Genomic DNA, 21212 nt, shown 5'->3' with positions numbered 1-21212 from the left:
TTCTTTAAAGCCACCTACTTGAGGTATTTACATTACAGCAGGACTAGGCAACTAAAGAGATGGATTGAATACATTTTCCAAGGTCACAGATCAGGAAGCAGAGCTAAGAGACCAGGTTCTTAGCCAGTATAGTATAGAGAGGATAAAACTGAGAGATGTTTTTGGGGTAGAACCAAGAGTGCTTAGTGATTGATTGAATGTGGGGATGAGGAGGAAGAAGAAGTTGAGAAAGGCCTTAAAATTTCTGACCTAGGTGGCTGGAAGATAGATATGCCACAATTGAGAAAAGAAACATTTAAGGATAAGCAGGTTTGACGAGGAAGCTGGTTCAGTTCTGGAGGTACTGTGGGGCAGTCCTGGACAGCTGCCCAGTGGCAGATGGAAAGATGGCCTGGAGCTCTGCAAAAAAACTGAACACTAGAGATTTAAGTCAACCCCAAGAGATGGAGCCAAAGCTATAGGAAAGGATGCTCCAGAACAAGTATGGACTGGGAAGATCAGGACCAGAGGTAAGTACTAGGGGGTGTCTGTATTTGAGGCATGAGTACAGGACCAAGTGCTACAAAGGTGGTTGTCTGAGAATGAACATATCCAATTTCCTTCCCCTCAGGAGAAAGCTAGACAGAACTGGCTGAGCTGATTTGAGTCCTAAAGGGCCCGGGCCTAAGGCAGGAACACCTCTTAGCTTCTAATATGGCATTTCCCTGGGAGTAAAAACAGAGCCAGGGAAACACTGTGTCTAATTGAGAGTGCTGGGAAGATAAACTGGAGAAGCATGAGTCGAAGGGGGAACGAGAGCCTGGGGTATCAGGAAGATCAAGTGAGCAGGAGCAAGCGCCCACATGAGGAAACCAGTCAGTGGGAGACTGGTCTGGTGAACATTGTCCTCTGAGTTGTTACATGGCAGCGGGGGTTGGCATTAAAGGGCTAGGACTGAGCAGGAAGAAACCTCTGAAAGAAAGAGGGGGAAAACTCAAAAGTAGAGTGTCATTACAAGCCAACATCTTCTCTTGTCTACAGTCTTCCTTCTCTATCTGTGTAATTTTATATATACCAGCCATTACAGTAGCTTCCTCTTTACAGCCATGATTTGGACCTCTTGCATCAAAAGAGACTCGTGCTCACTATTGGTAAAAGTTCTTTTTTTTTTGGTAGAAAGGGAGCCACTATGAGACGATGGTGCTGCTAGACTTACTCATCAGCTAAGAACAGTACCTTTGAAACATAACAGAGGCTGCCAAACAGTTATCATCAGGTGTATACCAAGATCCAGCCAACAGTGTCCTAGGGAAAAATCTCATTTCTAAACTTAGGTTAACTGAATGTCATAGCTGAAGATCAAAAAGGGCTAAATTTCCATCAACAAGAAACATCCATTAAAGACTTTGTTTTTCTTGTCAACTCTGATCCCTTCTTTCATCAGCAGATCTTAATTTCTTGCAATTTTTATTGATGGCTGGAAATAGAAGATGCACTGTAGATTTACCCAAGTCTACGTAAATCATACACACTTAAATTTCTCAGTAGAGGCCAGGCTTTGTCCTTATTTCGACAGAATTCAAGTTCTGAGAAAGGCTTAGTTACTTACTTAAGATTCCTAATGTTTTTCTTCAAAATAGCACTCCACATATGACTCTAATTAATGAGTTTGTCAATATCTGCACTCTGTTTTGGGCCTATTCCATCTTTAATGTCATGTGCAAAATATGCACTCGTTCACACTAAGCCACCAGCAAAAGAGCATGTGTTTTGCGTTATTTGTGCTATTGCTTCCACAGCCTCTGTGCTTTTCTTGTTGAACCTCTTGTCACACATTATTATAATCACATGTACAATTGTGTATTTCCTATGGGCCACTAAATTCCATAAGAAAAGGAGGTAGGTTGTATGCACCAACGCATCCCCAGCACTGAGCATGTTCTTACAAGTCATGAGTGCTCAATAAATACATGTTGCATTGCAGCTGAACCGTGCAGATAGTTTGGTATGATCCATCCACGGTACGTTGCCCAGTGATTCTTAAGACCACGACAGGATTCTGTGAGCTGAGTGAGGGGTAGAAAGGCCAGGATTAGGGGTCATGTGTTATGGGAACCAAGGATGGTGTGAATGTCAGAGATGTATGTAAGGGAGGAAGGCTGGAGTGAACAGGAATCAAGAAAATACCCAGAAGCCAGTGGTCTAGAGAGAAACAGGAATTGGAAACAAGTGAGAAACCTGAGACATGTACATTAAGTCAGAACAAGGCAGTGAATTGAAACCACTTGGACCATTAGGAGATCCATACCAGTGATTTATTGAGTCTAAACATTAGACTCAATGATGTTTGTTGAGTCTACACAAGCTACAAAGCAGGGCATCTTGGAGGTAAAGGTGGCCGGCCCAGACACTAGTCAAAGTGGACATGAACAGAATGAGGAGACTATGAACTGGGAAAGGCTGGAATTCGGATATTCATAAAAACCCGGGAGCAAAGAGAGAAACTGAAATAAGAACCTGAGGGAATAGGATGGGACATTACCCCTGAGGAGAACTTGATATATGGCCAACTTTCTCTTGCCCAGTTGAGCCCCCTCTGAGCATTATCTTCAAACTAAGTTTGTCTGAGACCCAGCCAGCAGAGGGCCCAGGAAAGCAGATATGGGCCCTCAGCAAGAGAGGAAACCAGGGTTTCCCGGGCAGGGAAGATCCTGGGAATTCTTTGGAAACTGAACTAAGTGTGGCCTTGTGAATGTAAGGCTGTCCCAGATACCACCTTCAATGGGCCTGTGTATGAACATTGCACACACATTCTCTTAATATTTTTCTAGAGCAAATGCAGAGATTGTATTATTTGAAAGCCGTACAAAGTAGTAGCATTTTGAAAGCCCTATAACCCCTAAAACCATGTAAAATGAAGATGATCATTCAGCTTTGATTCGTCCACATATTTATTTATTTGCAATTATCTGTTGAGTTCTCAGTCTGTACCAGACACTAAGATGCATAAGATATAGATATAAGGATCCTTAAGAACCCTACTACCTAGTGAAGAAGTTATTGTTAGCTGCCATTGAGTCAGCCTCCAACTCATGGGGACCCCATGCACATTGGGATTGGACCGTTGTGATCCATAGTGTTTATTAACTGATTTTTGGAAGTATATTGCAGGCCTTTCTTCCTAGTCCATCTTAATCTGGAAAGTCTGCTGAAACCTGTTCAGCATCAAAGCCACTTACAAACCTCCTTTGACAGATGAGTAATGGCTGCACATGAGGTGTGTTGGCTGGGAATTGAACCCAGGTCTCCCACATGGGAGGTGGGAACTCTACTGAACCACCATTGCCCCTAAGTGAAAGAGACAGAGCCCCAGACAGATAATTGTTGTTGGTTCAGAAAGTTTAGATAGAAGAGTTTAAGTGTAACCATTGAGGAGGTGGCTGGTCATATATCAGAAGACCGTTGCAAGTCTCAGCTGCGTCTCCATTTCGTATTCCTTCCTGTCTGCACACAGGCTAAGACTCTCCATAGTTCATGAGCCCAGCAGCACCCTGGTGGTCCTGGAGTGGGAGCACTCAGAGCCACCAATTGGGGTGCAGATTGTAGATTACCTCATCCGTCAAGAGAAGGTCACCGACAGGATGGACCATTCCAAAGTGGAGACAGGTGAGCCCCTCCTACTTCATGGGCAAATCTCAATGCGGTGGTAAAATAAAACCAATGAGACCTGCCCTGCCTTGAGGCTTTGTTCCAGGTCCCTAGGATTCCCGGGTAATGTGGGAAGAGCAGACAGAAGAAGCAGTGGTTGCTGCTCCAAGCAGCAGCCATCTTGTCTATTTAAGAGTTTTTGCATGGTGAACATCTGACAAAGCCTTGTTTTGATTTTGTTTTGCTTTTTGTTTATGAAAGAGGTGTCCATTTCATTGCCTCTAGGCACACTCAACAAAGAAACAACAGCACAGTACACTAATTATCCAAGCCCACAATTAGGAAACAATTCTCTGCTAACCACTGCCATGATTACAGAAAAAAGATTCCTTTGCTAATAACCCCCCTCCAGGCAAAAGCATATGCAAACAGATGCGCTTGCCCCATGTCTTGTCCTGAAGCAGACTCTACTTTTGTCAGGTCCAGCTAGAAGAGGGAGGCCTTAGAGGAGTGGGAATAACCCATGGAAAATGTTCCATCCCTTAGTATTCACTGTCTATGTATAGGGAAAGGTCAACATAAGGAATCCCTCAAGCTTACGCATGAGGTATGGTCATCAGCAGGATGATAGTGTCCACTATCTAACTCAGGGCAAATGCCTTCTGGGGCACCTGTCAACGAGGCTTGAGGATGTTCTGCAGCTGCCTTCAGGCAGAGAAAGCCTTCTATTGCTTCTTTTGAGGCCCTTTCCATGATGTGCAAAGGTACTGCAAAGGTATAGCAGTGACCACTGGCCAGAACAATTGTTCTCTGCCCATGCCAAGGTACTTTCACAAAAGAACTCACAGATGTGGTATGTATGTCTTTCCTTGGCTGTTTCTGAACTAACTCTGGACAAATGGCTCTTAACTTGATCGGTTAAATATGAAACAGTCAAAAAAGGTCCTTTCTTCTAAGTCATGTTTCTCTATTGTAGATTTAAGAAGACTGGGGACTGAGCAATTTTAATGTCATGCTTTCACTGAGTTTATGCCATCTCCTCATTGCTTGGTCATCATCATTTCTTATGTCTTCTCCATTTCTTTCTCTCTGGGCAGAAACAGTGCTGAGCTTTGTGGACGATATCATCTCTGGGGCGAAATCTCCTTGTGCCATGCCTTCTCAGGTGCCAGACAAGCAGCTCACCACTATCTCTCTGATCATTCGATGCTTGGAACCCGACACCATTTACATGTGAGTAACACACAGTCTGCCTCGTAATTCCTTACCCTGGAAGCCCCAAGGCTTTTAGATGGCGCCCTCTTTTTTTTTTTTTTAAATGAGGTGAAAACCAAATAACATAAAATGAACCATTTTAAAGTAAACAATTCAGTGGCATTTCACACATTCACAATGTCGTGCAACCATCACCTTGATAGAGTTCCCAATGTTTTCATCACCCTAAGATAAAACAGTCATTCTCCATTCGCCTCTCTCCCTGGGCCCTGGCAACTACCAATCTGCCTTCTGTTTCTATTCTAGAGATTTCACATAAATGGAGTCGTACGATATGTGACTTTTGTGTCTGGCTTCTTTCACTTAGTGTAATGTTTTGAAGCGAATCTACTTTGTAAGCATATAATACCACTTCATCCCTTTTTATGGCTGAATAGTATTTCATTGCAGGTATATACCACAATCTGTTTATCCATTGATGGGCATATGGGTTGTTTCTACTGTTGGCTATTGTGAACAGTGCTGCTGTGAACATTCCTGTAAAAGTATTTGAGTTCCTGATTTCCATTCTTTGGGATATATACCTGGGAATGGAATTGCTGGGTCATATGATGATTCTATGTTTAATTCTTTAAGGAACCGCCAAACGCTTTTTCATGGCGACTGCACCATTTTACATTCCCACCAGTAAGGTGCAAGGGTTCCAATTTCTCTCCATTCTCTTCAGTGTTATAGTCTGATGATAATGATGGTGGTGATGATGATGACTGTAACCATCCTAGTGGAGGTATAGTGGTAGCTGGTTCCTTTTTGCTACTTGAGTTCCTTTAGGGACTTGGCAAAAGACTTTCAGTCTCTGAAATGTTGTCCCAACTGGTATTAAAGAGCACCTTATTGAGTGCCAGGCGCTGAAGCGGGGAGGACAAAGAAAGATAATCTAGTCCCGTCTTTCAAGGAGTTGGCAACATAAAAAGGAAGTATATAAACCAGTAACTTTAGCATCAGGCAGAATGAAGTAAATGTTGAACAGCAGAGTAAGGAACATGTGGAAGAAAAAAGAAAGAAATAATTAATTCTAACTAGGGTAGTGTCATCTGAATTGGGTTGTGTAGAATTTCATTAAGTAGAGTAACATTGGAAAAGGCACACCAGGCTGAGAAAACAGCAAGGGCCAAGATGAAGTGCTTAAAGGTGAGTAGCAGGTAGTCCAGAAGGTTGAAGCAGACAGTGAATGAGAGGGAATGGGAGAAAGCGAGACTGGGAAAGTAGAGTGAATGCCATAAATCAGAGGAGACTATTGAATTGCTTCGAGGAAGGAAGTACAATGCCAAGAATTCTGCTTTAGAAAGCTACCTCTGGTGGCAGTGAAATGGATAGTTTGTAGAGGTTAGAGATGGTCAGCACTTTTTTCAAAGAACACACAGAAACTCCAATGCCATGGCACTTGGAACAGGCCTATTCTCCCTGTCAACGCTTCTCCATTTCTGCCTGTGCTCTGAGAATAATAGTATAATATTTGTGAAGCAGAGGCAGAAGACATCAAAAGAAGAGAGATAATGATAGACTCTAAGTCATGATGGAAAAATTTGGGAGCTAGCGTAGAATTCATAGTGATGTCGTTCTGGGACCTCTTGACCCCATCAGTATGCAAAACTCTTAACAGTTTACAGAGGAGGTCATAAGAATAGAGTCAAGTTTTCCGAATAAATAATTTCCATTCCCACAGTTAAAGAGTTCAAAGATGAAGATCACTAGAAATTTGACTTGGCATTGATTGCAAGATGAACTCAGAGGCTCAGGCTGAAAACCTTCGGTACAGGAATAGAAGATGTAACTAGGGACTGTTAGCGATGAAAGTAAAATGAATGAAGACAAGTGATATTCTGGAGAATTTGAAAAGTACATATACACATATGTGATAATACCAGAACCAAGGTAATTCAGTCTTTTTTTTAGTGACACCATTGATCCCATGATCTTTGTCAATTCGCATGATATTAGGCAGCTGTAGCCCTTTGTTAGGAGGGGGTCAGGCAAAAGGAACAGGGGCTTGGGACTGTGGGCCACCTAAGCATTACCAGTTGCCATGGAGTTGATTCTGACTCCATATGTTTCAGAGTAGAACTGCACTCCAAAGGGTTTGCGTGGCTGTGATCTTGCAGCTACAGATTGCCAGTCCTTTCTTCCAAGGCACCTCTGGGTGAGTTTGACCCACCAACCTTTCGTTTAGTAGTTGAGCACTTAACCATTTGTACCACCCAGGGACTCTGACCACTTAGCCTGCTGTAACACATCCCAAATTTGATGAAGCTTGAATTAGTTCTAAAGTTACAGAGTTTTATTCATTCATTTAGAATAAGGGTTCAAGAATTCCAGTCACCAATGTTAACTAGGAATTTCAAAGTTCCTCTGTCCATAAGTTTGGCAGGGTTGCCTGGGACTCTCCTCGTGTTGTCCTGATTTGGCTACATTTCCTGATCAAAGACCTGAGGCCAGTACCTTCTCCCACTCCTACTGTCTGTGGTGAACTTATTACCCTCCGTGTTTTGTAAAACATGTACTTTCTGTGAGTGCTGATTATTGAAGTTAGAACGTGCATGGGGCTTAGGAAAAGACAGCCCTTGGCCACTAGGTGGCGCTGCAGATCACATGAAGAGGGCAATGTCCCAGAGCCTGGGTGAGTAGTGTCATTCCTCTCTATGGAAGGATCAAGTGTAGCCTGCGCTTTGGTCCCTGGTGTAAGGAGAGGAGCCCCTGATCTATAAGCCCAAAACTAAAACCAAACCAAACCCACTGCCATCCAGTCAATTCCAACTCATAGCGACCTATAGGACAGAGTACATCTTGCCCCTTAGGGTTTCCAAGGCTGTAAATCTTTATGGAAGCAGACTGCCACATCTTTCTCTTGTGGAGCTGCTGGTGGGGTCAAACCACCCACCTCTGGGTTAGCAGCAGAGCGCTTTAACCACTGCATCACCAAAGCCTGGTTTTGTTTCTAGTAACTAAGTGACTGTAAGCTGTAAATTTACTCACTGTTAAGTTTAAGACACTTAAACTCGCAGCAACCAAGTTTTCTCATCTATAAAATGGGTGAAGGGAGGCCTTCTTCATTGAGTGCTTGCTATGTGTGGGTGCTTTACATAGAGTGCCTCTTGGAACCCTCCCTGACTCTGTGAGACTGGTGTTACCATTCCTATTTCATAGTCGAGGAAACAGATTCAGGAGAAACAAGTAACTTCCCCAGAATCATACAGCTAAGCATCCAGAGTGTGGCAGGTGTCAGGAATGGAATCAGGGTTTGGGTTTTCCTCACTCTACCGCATTGTGTGCCACTCCAGGTCACTGTGAGGACCCAGCAGCACCATCTTATTAACCAGCTGCCAAAGTCAATTTCAACTCATGCAACCCCATGCATGTCAGAGTAGAATTGTGCTCCATAGGGTTTTCAATGGCTGATTTTTTTTTAAGTAGATCTCCAGGCCTTTCTTCTGAGGTGCCTCTGGGTGAACTCAAACCTCCAGCCTTTTGGTTAGCACCTGAGTGTGTTAACTGCTCACACCACCCAGGGACTTCATGATCTTATTACCACACATTAACATACAGAGCTGGTTCTTAACCTATGGTCCACAGAGGTAGAACTGCATTTCAGTATAACTGGCTACCTCTGTAATCCTATGTATTTTATTTGAAATACATTTAAAAAACAATCTGAGAAGGGTCCATGGCACAAAAAATGATTAGGCATCCTTGGCTGGAAGGGATCTTAAAGTGTGTCTGATGAGGAGGCTGAGGCCAGACTGGGGAGGTGACTCAGCCATCTACCAAGCCCACTGCTCCCTCATCACAACATGTATTCACAGGAGAACCACAGCCTTCCTGAATATGTGACAGCTGTCAGATAATTCAGAAAAAGGAGCCAAATCAGAGGGTCCATAGAAACCACCAAGCCTGGAGTGGTAGCGTGTGTGAGTACCAGATAAAGCCCTTGACAAGAGACGTAGGAAGACTGTAGGCACTGAAGGCTCAGGCCTTCACAGCCCGCTCTGGGACCAGAGCCCGTTTGTGTCTGTTCACATGCACACATGCCCCCAGTAAGGGTTATCAACTCTAACTACAGACAACCTAGCCAAGATGGCTGTGGAAAGAGCCAGAAGCTTTAGACGAGGCAGTAAATGTATTTACACATTAGCCCTCTGGATTGGGAGCCGGGCCTATCTCTTCCTTCCAGTAATTCCAGCTAACCCTCTTCCGGTCCTATGAGTGTTCAGTGGGAGAAACAATAATGCAGAGAAGGCCTTCCTAAAATGACTGCACACGGCATTCCCACATGGAGATGTGCAAGGTACTCCAGGCCTGCAGTGGTACAGATAAACTGACTGTTCCTTCCCCCTTCCTCCGGACGGGGGGAGTCTTGCCCATGCTGACAGCGGGACAATGAAGCAATGGCTCTTAGCTCAAGCTCCATCTCAGCTTAGAATGTCGTAGGGAGCATTTTCCTTCCTGATATCTCCCTTTGCTATTAAAAATAGTGCGAGCTTAGAAACTTAAATTTTACAGTACTTACCCCATCAGAGTAATGTGAGCATTAATTTCATTATGGGCATTTTCATTGCAGCTGAAGAACCAATAGCATTTGGCTGGAACTTACAGCAAGACAGGGCAGATCAAAGTGGGCTGCCCAGGGCAGTGGGACAAGCTCAGGGAGGGGTGGGCACTGAGAAAGAGAGGATCAGTCTGACAGCTGATGCGGTGCCTGAGACTTAGGACATTCCCATCACAGTCCTGGCAAACTGTTAGAAAGGAAGGGCCCAGGATAAAATAATGGCATGTTACAAAAGTGGCTAGAACCCAGCAGTAGAGACCTGGGGCAGTAAGCCTTAAGCACACAGGCCGGCTGGAAGTGTTACATAGCCGGTCAGTGGGTAGCAAGACTCCACCCCTGACCCAGAGTTTCGGGGCCATGCTCAGGAACCTGGAAGAGGGACAGGAAAAAAGCAGTACCATACTTACAGGGGACAGAATGCTGGGCAAGCTGGGTTGCAGCAACAGAAATCAGGGAGGAGGCTCAGGTGTGTGAACTCAGATGCACAGTTGAGAGGGAAGGGACAGTGGAGGAAGAGGGGGAGCCCAATTGTGAGATTTGAGCAGGGGGCCTGTCTCATGCCAGCCCGAGAGCATTGGCCTGGGGGAGGACAGGGCGCCATTGCTCTCCTGCCTCTGGTGAAAACTGACCACATGGGATCAGAGCAAGTCTGCACCAAAGGTCAGAGAGATGGACACAGGGTCCTATCACTGGATCTCCAGCGAGAGAAAGGAGCTCACCCAAACCCCTAGAGGGCAGTTCCACCAAGGTCTGTAAGACAGTGGAAATCCGTGGGCTCTCCCACCTTCCTCTCTCCCCAGGATTCCTACACCATGGAGGGGACGCAGCTGGGACAGATTGCCCAATCAGCAAGGTAAGCACAGGCTTATTTGTGCTTACTTACTAGTCTGTACAGACAATTCATCTTTGATGTGATGAAACCCATGTGAAATCATGCACTACAGATTAGTAAGTAAACACAGCTAAGCCTGTGCGTACCTTGCTTACTGGTTAATCCACCCCTTTGTACATGGTCATGAGGGGGTGCTTTGCCCATGGGTGGAGATACTGGATCATGGGGTGCAGGTCTGAAATCTGCCCTGTGCTACCTCTGGTCCCATTTCTGGGAACCTTAGATCGAGACGGTCTAGAGCAAGTGGGGAGAGAAGGGAATTGGCATCTGGCCCAATCCCAGGTTTGTGAGACACACACACACACACACACACACACACTTATTGCCTTTGAGTTGATTCTGACTCGTAGTGACCCTATATGACAGAGTAGAACTGCCCCCATAGTTTCCAAGGAGCAGCTGGTGGATTCGAACTGCCGACCCTTGGTTAGCAGCCAAGCTCTTAACCACCGAGCCATCAGGGCTACATTTGTGTGATGACTCAGAAATTGAGCTGGTACCAGACAGGGCTGATTTCTGACCTCTGTACCAGCTTCAGGGTTTAGTGGCCTCAGTCTCAGTTCCAGAAACAATACCAAGAGCCTGATCAGGTGTGTGGGGCAAATGACAAAAAATCCATTGGCTGCCACTCTGGGAATCCAGACAATCCAGTGATGCCACTGGGAAACTGCGTGGGGCTGGGTACAAAGATCCCAGGCTGACCTAGGTAGAGAGGAATGACAGAACTGAGATCAGAGTGGGGCTTAGTATGAGGCAAGACTATTGACCAGAACTGAGGAGTAAGGCAGGAGGTGGAAGCCAGGGGAACGGACTGAGCCCTCTTGTGCAGATAGGAGGGGAAAGCTGAGCACCTGGTCCCATCCTGTTGGCAGCAAGCAGGCTGAGGGAGCCAGGCAGTACCGAGCAGGCATTGGCCTGGGCTGTAGCATCCTGGGCTCAGGCAAGTTATCACAGTAAGTCCCACTAGACTAGGGTTCCTGGTGGCATAAAGCCCGCATGTGTGAAGCACCCGTGATTCCAGCTTGAGCATTTGGGAAAGGCTTGTTGTTGTTGGATGCTGTGGGGTTAGTCCCAGCTCATGGTGACCCCATGCAGAGCAAAACAAAACACTACCTTGTCCTGCGCTATCCCCATGATGAGTTGCAGATCCAACTGCTGGGACCCATAGGGTTTTCACAAGCCTTTTTTCCTAGTTTGTCTTGGTCTGAAAGTGCTCCTGAAACCTGGTTGTCATCAGGGCAACATGAAAGCCTCCACGGACAGATGGGTGGTGGTTGCACATGAGGTACCTGGCCAGGAGTCAGGGGTGGATTATCCAATAAGCAAGGTAAGCACAGGCTTACTTATGCTCATTTATTATTCTCTAGTGAACAATTTCACATCTTTTCACGTCACAGACTCTGCCTCAAGGTATGGGTGACATCTGTCTCTCTTTCAACCCCACAGTACCTTCCTACAGAATCAAAGCCTCTTTTCAAATTTACAGTCCCTGACAGGGGCAGATGACTCAGTAAACAAGGTAAGCACGGGCTTACTTGTGCTTACTGACTCATCTGTAGTGAACAATTTCACATGGGTTTCACTTTGATATGATGTGGTGAAACCCATGTGAAATTGTTCACTACAGATGAGTAAATAAGCACAAGAAAGCCCATGCTTGCCTTGCTTATTGGATAATCCACCCCTGCGAGAAGTTGAACCTGGGTCTCCTGAATCTAAGACAAGAATTCTACCACTGAATCACCAGTGCCCCCCAGGGAAGGCAGAGGCAGGAAAAGTAACTCATTGGCACCCACGAAGTCTTACAGAGATCATCCTCAGGGCATCTTTGTGAGAAAAGACAATCTTTGTGGAAGCAAGATTATCTTTTTCTTTGCTGAGAGAAACACATTTCCTGACTCCATCATTAGGCAATTCCCATTTCCTTTCTATTCCACCAGTCCCCTGTGCACGGACCAGGCCTCAGTGACCTGTGAGCTCTGTCTCAAGGCCTTGAGCCCTTTCTCCCACTGCTGTCCTGGAGGCAACTCAGCCAAGAGGAAAGAAAATCCAAATTCACCAATAAATGCAGGCTCCTGTGGAGATGCAGCAAAGAGGGAAAGGGCAAGAACTTCAGGTGGAGTTATTAGAGGCCTTGGGCACAGACAGAAACCCTGGTGGCATAGTGGTTAAGGCTACGGCTGCTAACCAAAAGGTCAGCAGTTCGAATCCACCACGCACTCTTTGGAAACTCTATGGGGCAGTTCTGCTCCATCCTATAGGGTCGCTATGAGTGGTTTTTGGGCACAGACACCAGAACTGATGTTCATGGTTATATTTAAATTCCCCTCTGATGAGCAGAACCCAGAGTTTCTCCTTTTCATCTATGTCCAGCTATATCACTCAAGGGGGGTATTTTGTTTGGCATTCAATAGCAGAAGCCTAACTGGGGGTGGGAGGAAGAGGTGGGCAGGTGATGCGGATGCTGTTGGTCTGGGACCAAACGTAGAGAACCACTTGCCCTATGCCATGATCTTTCTGGCAAATAATATACCAAAGACATTAAATCATAGCTCAAGACTACCAGGAAGCAGTGAGGCTCTGGGCTGCACATTTTCTGACTTGAGAGATGGCAGGAAGTACACTTCTGGGCCCAGAGGCAGATTATCCAATAGGCCATGTAAGCACAGTGCTTACTTTGCTTACCAGATCATCTGTAGTAAGCAATTTCACACAGGTTTCACAACAGCTTTGGTGCATACTTTGCTTACTGGGTTACCCGCTCCAGTCAGGGATTGTAAATTTGAAAAAAGGCTTTGATTCCGTAAGAAGGCGCTGTGAGGTTGAGAGAGAGACAGATGCTGGCAATACCTAGAAGCTGAGTCTTTGATGTGGTGAAAAATTGTGACATTGTTCACTACAGATGATCTGGTAAACAAGGTGAATATAGTGCTTAACCTTGCCTATTGGATCTGCCCCTGTCTGGGTCACAAAAGTAGTCAGAGGCATCACCTGGCCCTCCCATCACCTGTCCATGGCTGTCAGCCAGGGCTGCAGAGCCCCTGCCTCCAGCCACATCTCTCCGATAATCGTAATCTCCCCCCTCCCTGCCAGGTTCACCCTGTGGGGAGTGGACAACACGGGACGGCGCTCCAGGCCAAGCGATGTGATCGTGAAGACCCCTTGCCCTGTGGTGGATGATGTCAAAGCCCAAGGTAAGAGATTGAGGCCAGCAGACTGCACAAGGATGGCCTAGAGCCCCCCCCCCGCCCCCCCCCCCCCCCACCATGAGGAAAGAGGGACCAAGGGAGTCAGGAGGAACAACCTTCAGCATCACCTTTCCAGAAGTATACCACAACCTATGCTCTCTGGTGGAACTCTTCACTGCATCCAATTATTCCACATAGCCCATGCGGCAAGGCACCAGTTGGGCAACCCTAGCATACAGTCATGCACAAGGTACCTAGTGAAGTGCCCACGGCCTCTGCCTCCGGGGTACTGATCAGGCCTCTTACTCTGTTCATGTGTTTGGGTACATCTGAAAGATTGCTTTAAATTAATGCATATAGAAGCTGGAGATTTAGAATTAACTGCTATATTGACCCCTCCTTTGTGAAGGTGCGTTCTTGTCAATCCGGAATAGTTTGTCTTAAGTCAACACCCACTGCACAGGAAGTGCATCTTTTGGTCCCTCTTTTTCTCATGTTGCTGCTTGGCAGGTCTTGGCATTGACCACTGCTCTGTGACTTTTCAGATCCCTGCTCACAAAAATGTATCTGTCCTGGGTACCACTTCTACAGGACTCTAGCAATCATTTTTCTGTTCAACCATTAATATTGATTTCATGGAAATGAACTGAGAGCCATTGGCTGATGCAGAAAGATCAGGTTTTCCAAGTTTCAATAAGAGAGAGTGTGGTCAAGTTGTTTGGCTGGTACAACTCAAACCACGTATATATGGCTCCTGACTCCAGTTGTATCAAGCTAACTATGAAGGACACAATCCCAGAGTGTATGTTCCAAAAGGTGACAACGTGATGGGAAATCATGGAAATGAGTGACCTAGACCTACTGTATTTAAACACTGATGTTTATGTAACACTGTACAGCTTCTGAAAGGATTTTCATCTTTACTGCCTCCTTTAATCTCCATGGCATATGGTGATTTTCAACTCAAAATTCTGATCATACCAAGACCCCTTATTAAAATTCTTTAGTGGTTTGCCATTTATCTTAGGACAGAGAGCAACATGTTTACTAGGATACCAAAAATAAATAAATAAACAAACCCGTTTCCGTTGAGTTGACTCTGACTCATAGCCGCCCTATAAGACAGAAAAGAACTGCCCCATAGGGTTCCCAAGGTGTGCCTTGTGGATTCGAACTGCTGACCTTTTGGTTAGCAGCCATAGCTCTTAATCACTATGCCACCAGGGTTTCCTTACTAGGTATATTAGGGCATAAGTGGAAAAGTCCCTGCTCACTGCTTCAGCTCCTTATTGCCCAATTCCCCCACAAACCTTAGCACCCCAGCCTCACTGCCTGTTTCTCCTACCTGTCATTTCCATTTGCACCGCAAGACCTTTGCATATATTGGCTCATGGTGACTCTAAAGGCGTTCCAGAGTAGAACTGCTCCATTGGGTTTTTTTGGCTATAACACTTATGCCAGGCCTTTTCTTCCATGGAGCTGCTCGGTGGGTTTGAACCACCAGCCTGTTGGTTAGCAGCTGTTCCTCCCAAACATCTATCAGTTGTTATAATCATGTGCTCAATATCCGTCCACCTTACTAGACAGGAAGCTCCATAAGAACAGTGTCCTGGTCTCTTTTTGCCCACTGTTGTGTCCCTAACACCTGGAAGGCAGTATGCTGACCAGATGGTTAAGGAAGAAATTAGACTCTGGAACCAGATTGCCCAGGTTCAAATTTCTGCTCCACCACCTAACTGCTTGAGGTTACTTAACCTCATGCATCAGTTTACTCATTTGTAAAAAAGAGGGGGGTGTTTAACAGCACCCTAGATGAGAAGGTTTTAGCGAGAATTAAATTAGTTAATTCATTTAAAATACTTTCTAAAAAGTGCTTGCCACATGCTAAAAGTTCCCTTGAGTCAATTCCTACTCATAGAGACCTTATAGGACAGAATAGAACTGCCCTATAGGGTTTCCAAGGAGCACCTAGTGGGTTCGAACTGCTGACCTTTTGGTTAGCAGCCATAGATAGCTCTTAACCACTACGTCACCAGGGTTTCCTCAATAAATGTTAGCTGCTATTATTATTGTTAACCAAGCATAGAGTCTGCCCTCTAACAGGAACTTAATAAATATTTACAGAATGAATGAAATGTTGCCTTCATTCTATAGATGTGGAGACTGAGATTCAGAGTAGAGTGAGGAAGCTGAGTGGTGTCACGTCCAACAGAGCCCGCACTCAGACTGATTATCTAACCCTTATTCCTATTCCACCTACAGTGTTACCGTCAGATACTAGAAGAGTTATTTGTAAAAGACCAAAAACCTTCTAATGATGAAGAAGAAAAGGCCTACATTACAAAAGAGAATCCAAATTAGACACTAAAAGCATTTTTCTTTCAGGAGTATGAGGGCGTACTAGAATATGATAGCAGGATGGAGACCTTTGAGTATAGGACAGACTTGTCCCTCTCTGCAGTGAGTGCTGCCTGGTTTGAAGGACAGGGACTGGATGACTTTTTTTTTTTTTTTGGTAAAAATATACACAACAAAACATATACCCACTCAACAGTTTTTACATGTGTAGTTCAATGACAAAGGGTACGTATGTCACGTGGTGTCCCTTCTCATTTAAAAAAAAAAATTTTTTTTTTTTTTTTTTTTTTTACCGTCACCCATATTGTTTCATCACCTGTAACTTAGGCTCTCTGCCCCCTTAAAGTTCTCATTTGTGTTTTAGAGTTACTATTTTCAATTTGGTCTCATATAGACGATTCTTTAAAAGAGCACAGTGCTAAGGCGAACATTCTTATTTATTTATTTATTTACTTACTTTAGGTGAAAGTTTTCAGCTTGAGTTAATCTCTCATATAAAATTTTATGCACATATTGTCATGTGACACTAGTTGCAATCCCCACAATGTGACAGCACGTTCCCCCTTTCCACCCCAGGTTTCCTGTGTCCATCCAACCAGCGCCTGTCCCTTTCTGCCTTCTCATCCTGCCTCTGGACAGGATTCTTTATTAATTGAACTAAACTGTTGTTTAGTTTTAAAATGACTTCATGGCATAGTATCAGTTCAAGGTTAAAAAAATTGTTTCGAAGCAATAAATTCTGGAGTTCCTCCAGGCTCAATGGATCTAGTAAGTCCAGTTTCCATGAGAATTTGAAACTCTGTTCCCCATTTTTCCTCCTTTTGGTCAGGATCCATCTATTGGGTCCTTGATCAAAACATTGAGAAATCAAAGCTGGTAGTTGGGCACCGTTCATTTATTCTGATCTCATGGCGAAGGAGACAGTAGTTCATGAATGCAATTAGACTTGCCGTCAATTTCCTTCACTGATTCCTGGATCTCCTTCTGTGGACTGGATGACTTTTGAAGGTCTCTGCAGTCTCTTGATGGTGAAAGCAAAGTCTGGGGTTGAAAACTCTCAGATGAGAGACTGTCTGGAAAGGATCTATGACACCCTGTTTTATCATCTGTTGATTTCTTACTCCAAGTCAGAGAGGAGCAGGTGATGAGAAGGTGTTTCAGCTATTTCTCTTTTGGCAAGTTTGCTGACATCGTTGCAGGCAGCAGTAAGCACCTTGGAGCTGCTTGCTAAGAAGACAGTAGGCTGGTGGGCCATCAGGGAGGTGATTAGCAGGTAGGAGGGATACAGCATGATGCTACCTGCAGGAATGGACGGATAGAAAGCAGCTCTGGAGTGAAGAGTGGCCAACCTAGGGAAGGCTGCCCAGAAGAGACTATGGAACTGTTTTCTCTGCTGGGCTCCTTTGGTTCAACTCCAGTCCCACAGAGTGTGTCAAGATGTGCTCCTGCCTGCTTGTGTTCCCTGCATGCCTGAAATCCCAGCAGACCAGCTGAGAGCAGGAGGCAATTTAGTGCTGTCAAAATGAACTAATATTCCCAAGTCCTGCTATCCTTCAGCCAGGAAGAAGTCCTGGACAGGGCACATGTGGAGATTAATGAGTTAGACTAATTGAGGGTATCCTTGCAAATTAATACAGTTCTAGCAAAAAAACATATGCTTTGCTTCCTTCAAACCCAGGTGGTGATCGTAAATATAGCTCACTTGGATCTGAATTTAACTCTAATAACAAATGGGAATTACCTTTCAGGTGACCCAAAGCATGACTTCAACTCCTAATTATCTATCAAGAAGTCAGACTCCATTCTTTCTACGAGCATTTTTCTTAAGCTGGATACTTTTCATGAAGAATTTTATCACTTCATGGCAGTAAAGCTGCTGTGCATGTAAGTTTGTACCAATGTTTTACTGAAGCCAGCCTTCCCCTAGTAGGGACAAGCTTCTTGCTTACCCTCCAAGGAGACTTTGTGGTGCAGAGGTTAAAGTGCTCAGCTGCTAACCAAAAAGTTGGCAGTTCCAACCCATCAGCCGATGCTTGGGAGAAAGATGTGGCAGTCTGCTTCCATAAAGATTTACAGCGTTGAAAATGCTATGGGGCAGTTCTATTTCTGTCCAATACGGTCACTATGACTCGGAATCGACTCAACAGCAGTGAGTTTTCTTTGTTTGTTTGTTTTTTATTCTAAGGGTTCTTTGTGAAGCTGTACTAAGCTTTACTTCACTTAGTAAATACTCCAATACTCCCCCAAATACCCGTTCTCCTTTCCTTGATGTCAAACATAAACGCTTATCCAGTCATTCATTTGCTCATTCCACAGCCATTTGTTGAACCCTGATTTAGGTGCTAAACAAACAAAAATAATTAGACTCAGAATCTGTCTTCAAGGATTTTATAATCTGATTTTATGAATTTATTCATTCATCCCATAAATATTACCAGAACCAAACACCCATTGCTGTCAGTCAATTTCAACTCAGCAACCCTACTTTTCTAAATACCTTTTCTAGCCATTGGGGGCAAAAATCCCTGCCTCATGGAGTTTATATTTCAGTACAGATGACAGACAATAAAAAATAGTAAAATACATAATATTCCAGGTGGAGATAAATGTTGTGGAGACAAATAAGCAGGAAAATGGGATAGGAAGTGCAGTGGGTGGAATTTTAACTAGAGTGGTTTGGGAAGAAGGTGAATGAGGAAGTCACACAGTTATCTGGGGGAAGATCACCCCAGAAAGAGAGGCAGCAGAACAAAGATTCTTGACATGCTTGAAGAAGAGAAAGGAGTGTGCTGGAGTGGAATGGTGAGAGGGAGAGTCCCAAGAGAGGAGCTCTGAAAGGTAATGGGACCAGGGTAAGGAGCTGGCCTCTGCCTGGGATTGGGATGGAAAGCTCTGGAGGACTTTGAGCAGAAGAGTGACTTGGTCAGGCAATGTTTTACAGGGTCATACTGATTGCTGTGTTGAGAATGGATTCATAATAGGGGATCAAAGGTGGAAGTGGGGAGACCAATTAGAAGTCTATGGTAATACAGAAAAGAGCTGATGTTGTGTTAGACTAAGATGATAGTGATTCTTACCATCAGGGTTTTCACTGGCTGATTTTCAAAAAGTAGATCACCAGACCTTTCCTTCTAGTCCATCTTAGTCTGGAAGCTCCACTGAAACCTGTTCAGTATCATAGCAACATGCAAGCAAAGTCCCCACGGGCAGTTAAGTGGTAGGTGTACTTGAGGAGCATTGGCTGGGAATTGAACCTGTGTCTCTAGCATAGAAAGGGAGAATTCTACCACTGAACCACCACTGCCCTTGATAATAGTGGTAGAGGTGGTGAAAAATGATCCAATCCTGAACATAGTTTGATGGTAGAACCAAAATAATTTGCTAATTGATTAGATGTAGACCAGTGGACCGTGAGAGAAAGAAGAGTCCTATCAGTCTTATCGTATATTGTGAAAAATGCTTTAGAGGGTATATACAGAATGCTGAGGGAACAAGAGAAGAATCATCTGGGACAACACCTTGTGATTGTTTCCCTCCAGACCTCAGCAGCCTAGGTGAAGAAAGAGAAAAGGCAGAAAAGGGAGCAAGCTAGTTGACAGTGCTAGCAAAGGGCCATGTGGATTCAGTTAGGTAGGGAAGGAAATAAATGCAGGGATGATGCCAGGAGAGACAGAAGAGCCAAAGAACTTGAGTTCCCATAAGATTGAAGAACAGGTATAATAGCAGTAAGAAGTACAGGAGCTGTGAAAGGAGGTTGTCTTCAGGGTATATGATATTAAGATTTACCTTTTCAAAGGTGGGGCAATTCTTGGGTACAATGATTGGCTTTTGGTGGCGTGGCCTGCAGATTTAAAGAGGTCTTTCACTTGGTGAGTGATGATAAGAAATGAGGTGGAGAAGATAACTATGAACCAGATACCAAATTCTTCCATGGATGCAGAAGAATGGTCAGGAGGAGATTATGTGGAAATTAGGAGAGGCAGGTGGCAACCATGAGTTTTGAAAGTGGAAGACTTTCTACCTGAAGACAGAGGAGTAATTGCTTGCAAGTGGCCATGGGAGACTGTGAGACCACTGTTTTCTGGGGTGTGTGAGAAGGATCCCTCCATACTAGAAAAGGGCTCAGGCAGGTTTCAGCTAACGGAGGGATACAGAGGGAAGCAACAGTGTGTGCCAAGGTCAAGAGTGGAAGGGAAGTTGTTTGCCATGTAATAATGCTGATTTCAGAGGAAGACAGGGAAGTTTTGAGAGGATGTGTTAGTATAGAACGATGATTCTCAAATACTGTGGTTCTCATCATCAGCATCAACATCATCTGGGAACTTGTTACAAATGCAAATTCTCAGGTTCTACCCTAGACATGCTGAATTAGAAACCCTGAGGGTGGAGTCAGCAACCTGTGTTTTAACAAGACTTCCAGGTGATTCTGATGCACACTCAATTTTGAGACCCGTGGAGTGGAGGAAACACAGGGCATCATGGTAAAAAAGCACAGAAAGAGGGTAAAAGGGACAAGACAGACTGGGTTGGGGGTCGGGAGAAAGGGACCTTGCCATTTTAAGGTCAGGTAGGATTTGTTGTCTTCAAGTTTTCATATGGAATTCTATAGTCAGTTACTTCAATGTTGGACAGACCGAGATTGCAGGTAGCTCTTGGGGAATAATGAAAGTAATGTGTCAGGACCTCTGTTTAGGGGACTTTTGTTATGACAGCTAAGGAAACCATTGATGAAAGGTATAGATGCTTCCCAGGATTCTTATTTCACAGTAAAAAAATAAATAAAAATAGCTGTCCATTGGGGATGGGAAGGCTCAATTTTGCCCCTGGAATCACTTCTCTCATTTAAATTAGACTATTTTTCCCAGTGCCTTGGACTCCTGTGTTTCAATCTCTTCTTCTCTCTGTCTCCCTCTCTCCTTGTCTCTCTGTCTCTGTCTCTCTGTCTCATAGCATTGGGAAAAGCATGATCTAGTAGAGAACAGGGGCCCTGGTGGCTTAACGATTAGGAGTTCAGGCTGCTAACCACAAGGTCGGCAGTTTGAATCCACCACGCACTCCTCAGAAACCCTATAAGGCATTTCTACTCTGCCCTTTTTTTTTTCTATAGGGTTGCTATGAGTTGAAATCAACTCAACGACAATGGGTTTGGTTTTTTGGGTTAGTAGAGAACATGTAATAATAAAAATATATTACCAGCACTTGTCCTACTCTCCCCCTCACTTATCTTATTCCAGCCGCCCTGGCCTCCTTGCTGTTTTCAAATATGCTGGCTGTCTCCAGCTTGAGAGCCTTTGAGCTGGCATTTCCTCCCCTTGACGAGTTCTTCCTC

At 44.6% G+C, this 21212-nt stretch overlaps 1 protein-coding gene across 1 annotated transcript in view; it reads left to right on the top strand.

Moving 5' to 3' along the window:
* Positions 1-21212, top strand: part of ASTN1 (astrotactin 1) — a 392406-nt gene that overhangs the window by 353112 nt on the left and 18082 nt on the right. Inside the window, exons 19-21 of the mRNA XM_049868516.1 lie at positions 3494-3645; positions 4725-4860; positions 13431-13531. Of these exons, the coding sequence (XP_049724473.1) occupies positions 3494-3645; positions 4725-4860; positions 13431-13531 (389 nt within the window). The remainder of the gene's footprint in view (positions 1-3493; positions 3646-4724; positions 4861-13430; positions 13532-21212) is intronic.

The sequence above is a fragment of the Elephas maximus genome, chromosome 24 (assembly GCF_024166365.1).
Source record: "Elephas maximus indicus isolate mEleMax1 chromosome 24, mEleMax1 primary haplotype, whole genome shotgun sequence".
NCBI lineage: Eukaryota > Metazoa > Chordata > Mammalia > Proboscidea > Elephantidae > Elephas > Elephas maximus.
This window is presented reverse-complemented; position numbering and strand designations above follow the sequence as displayed.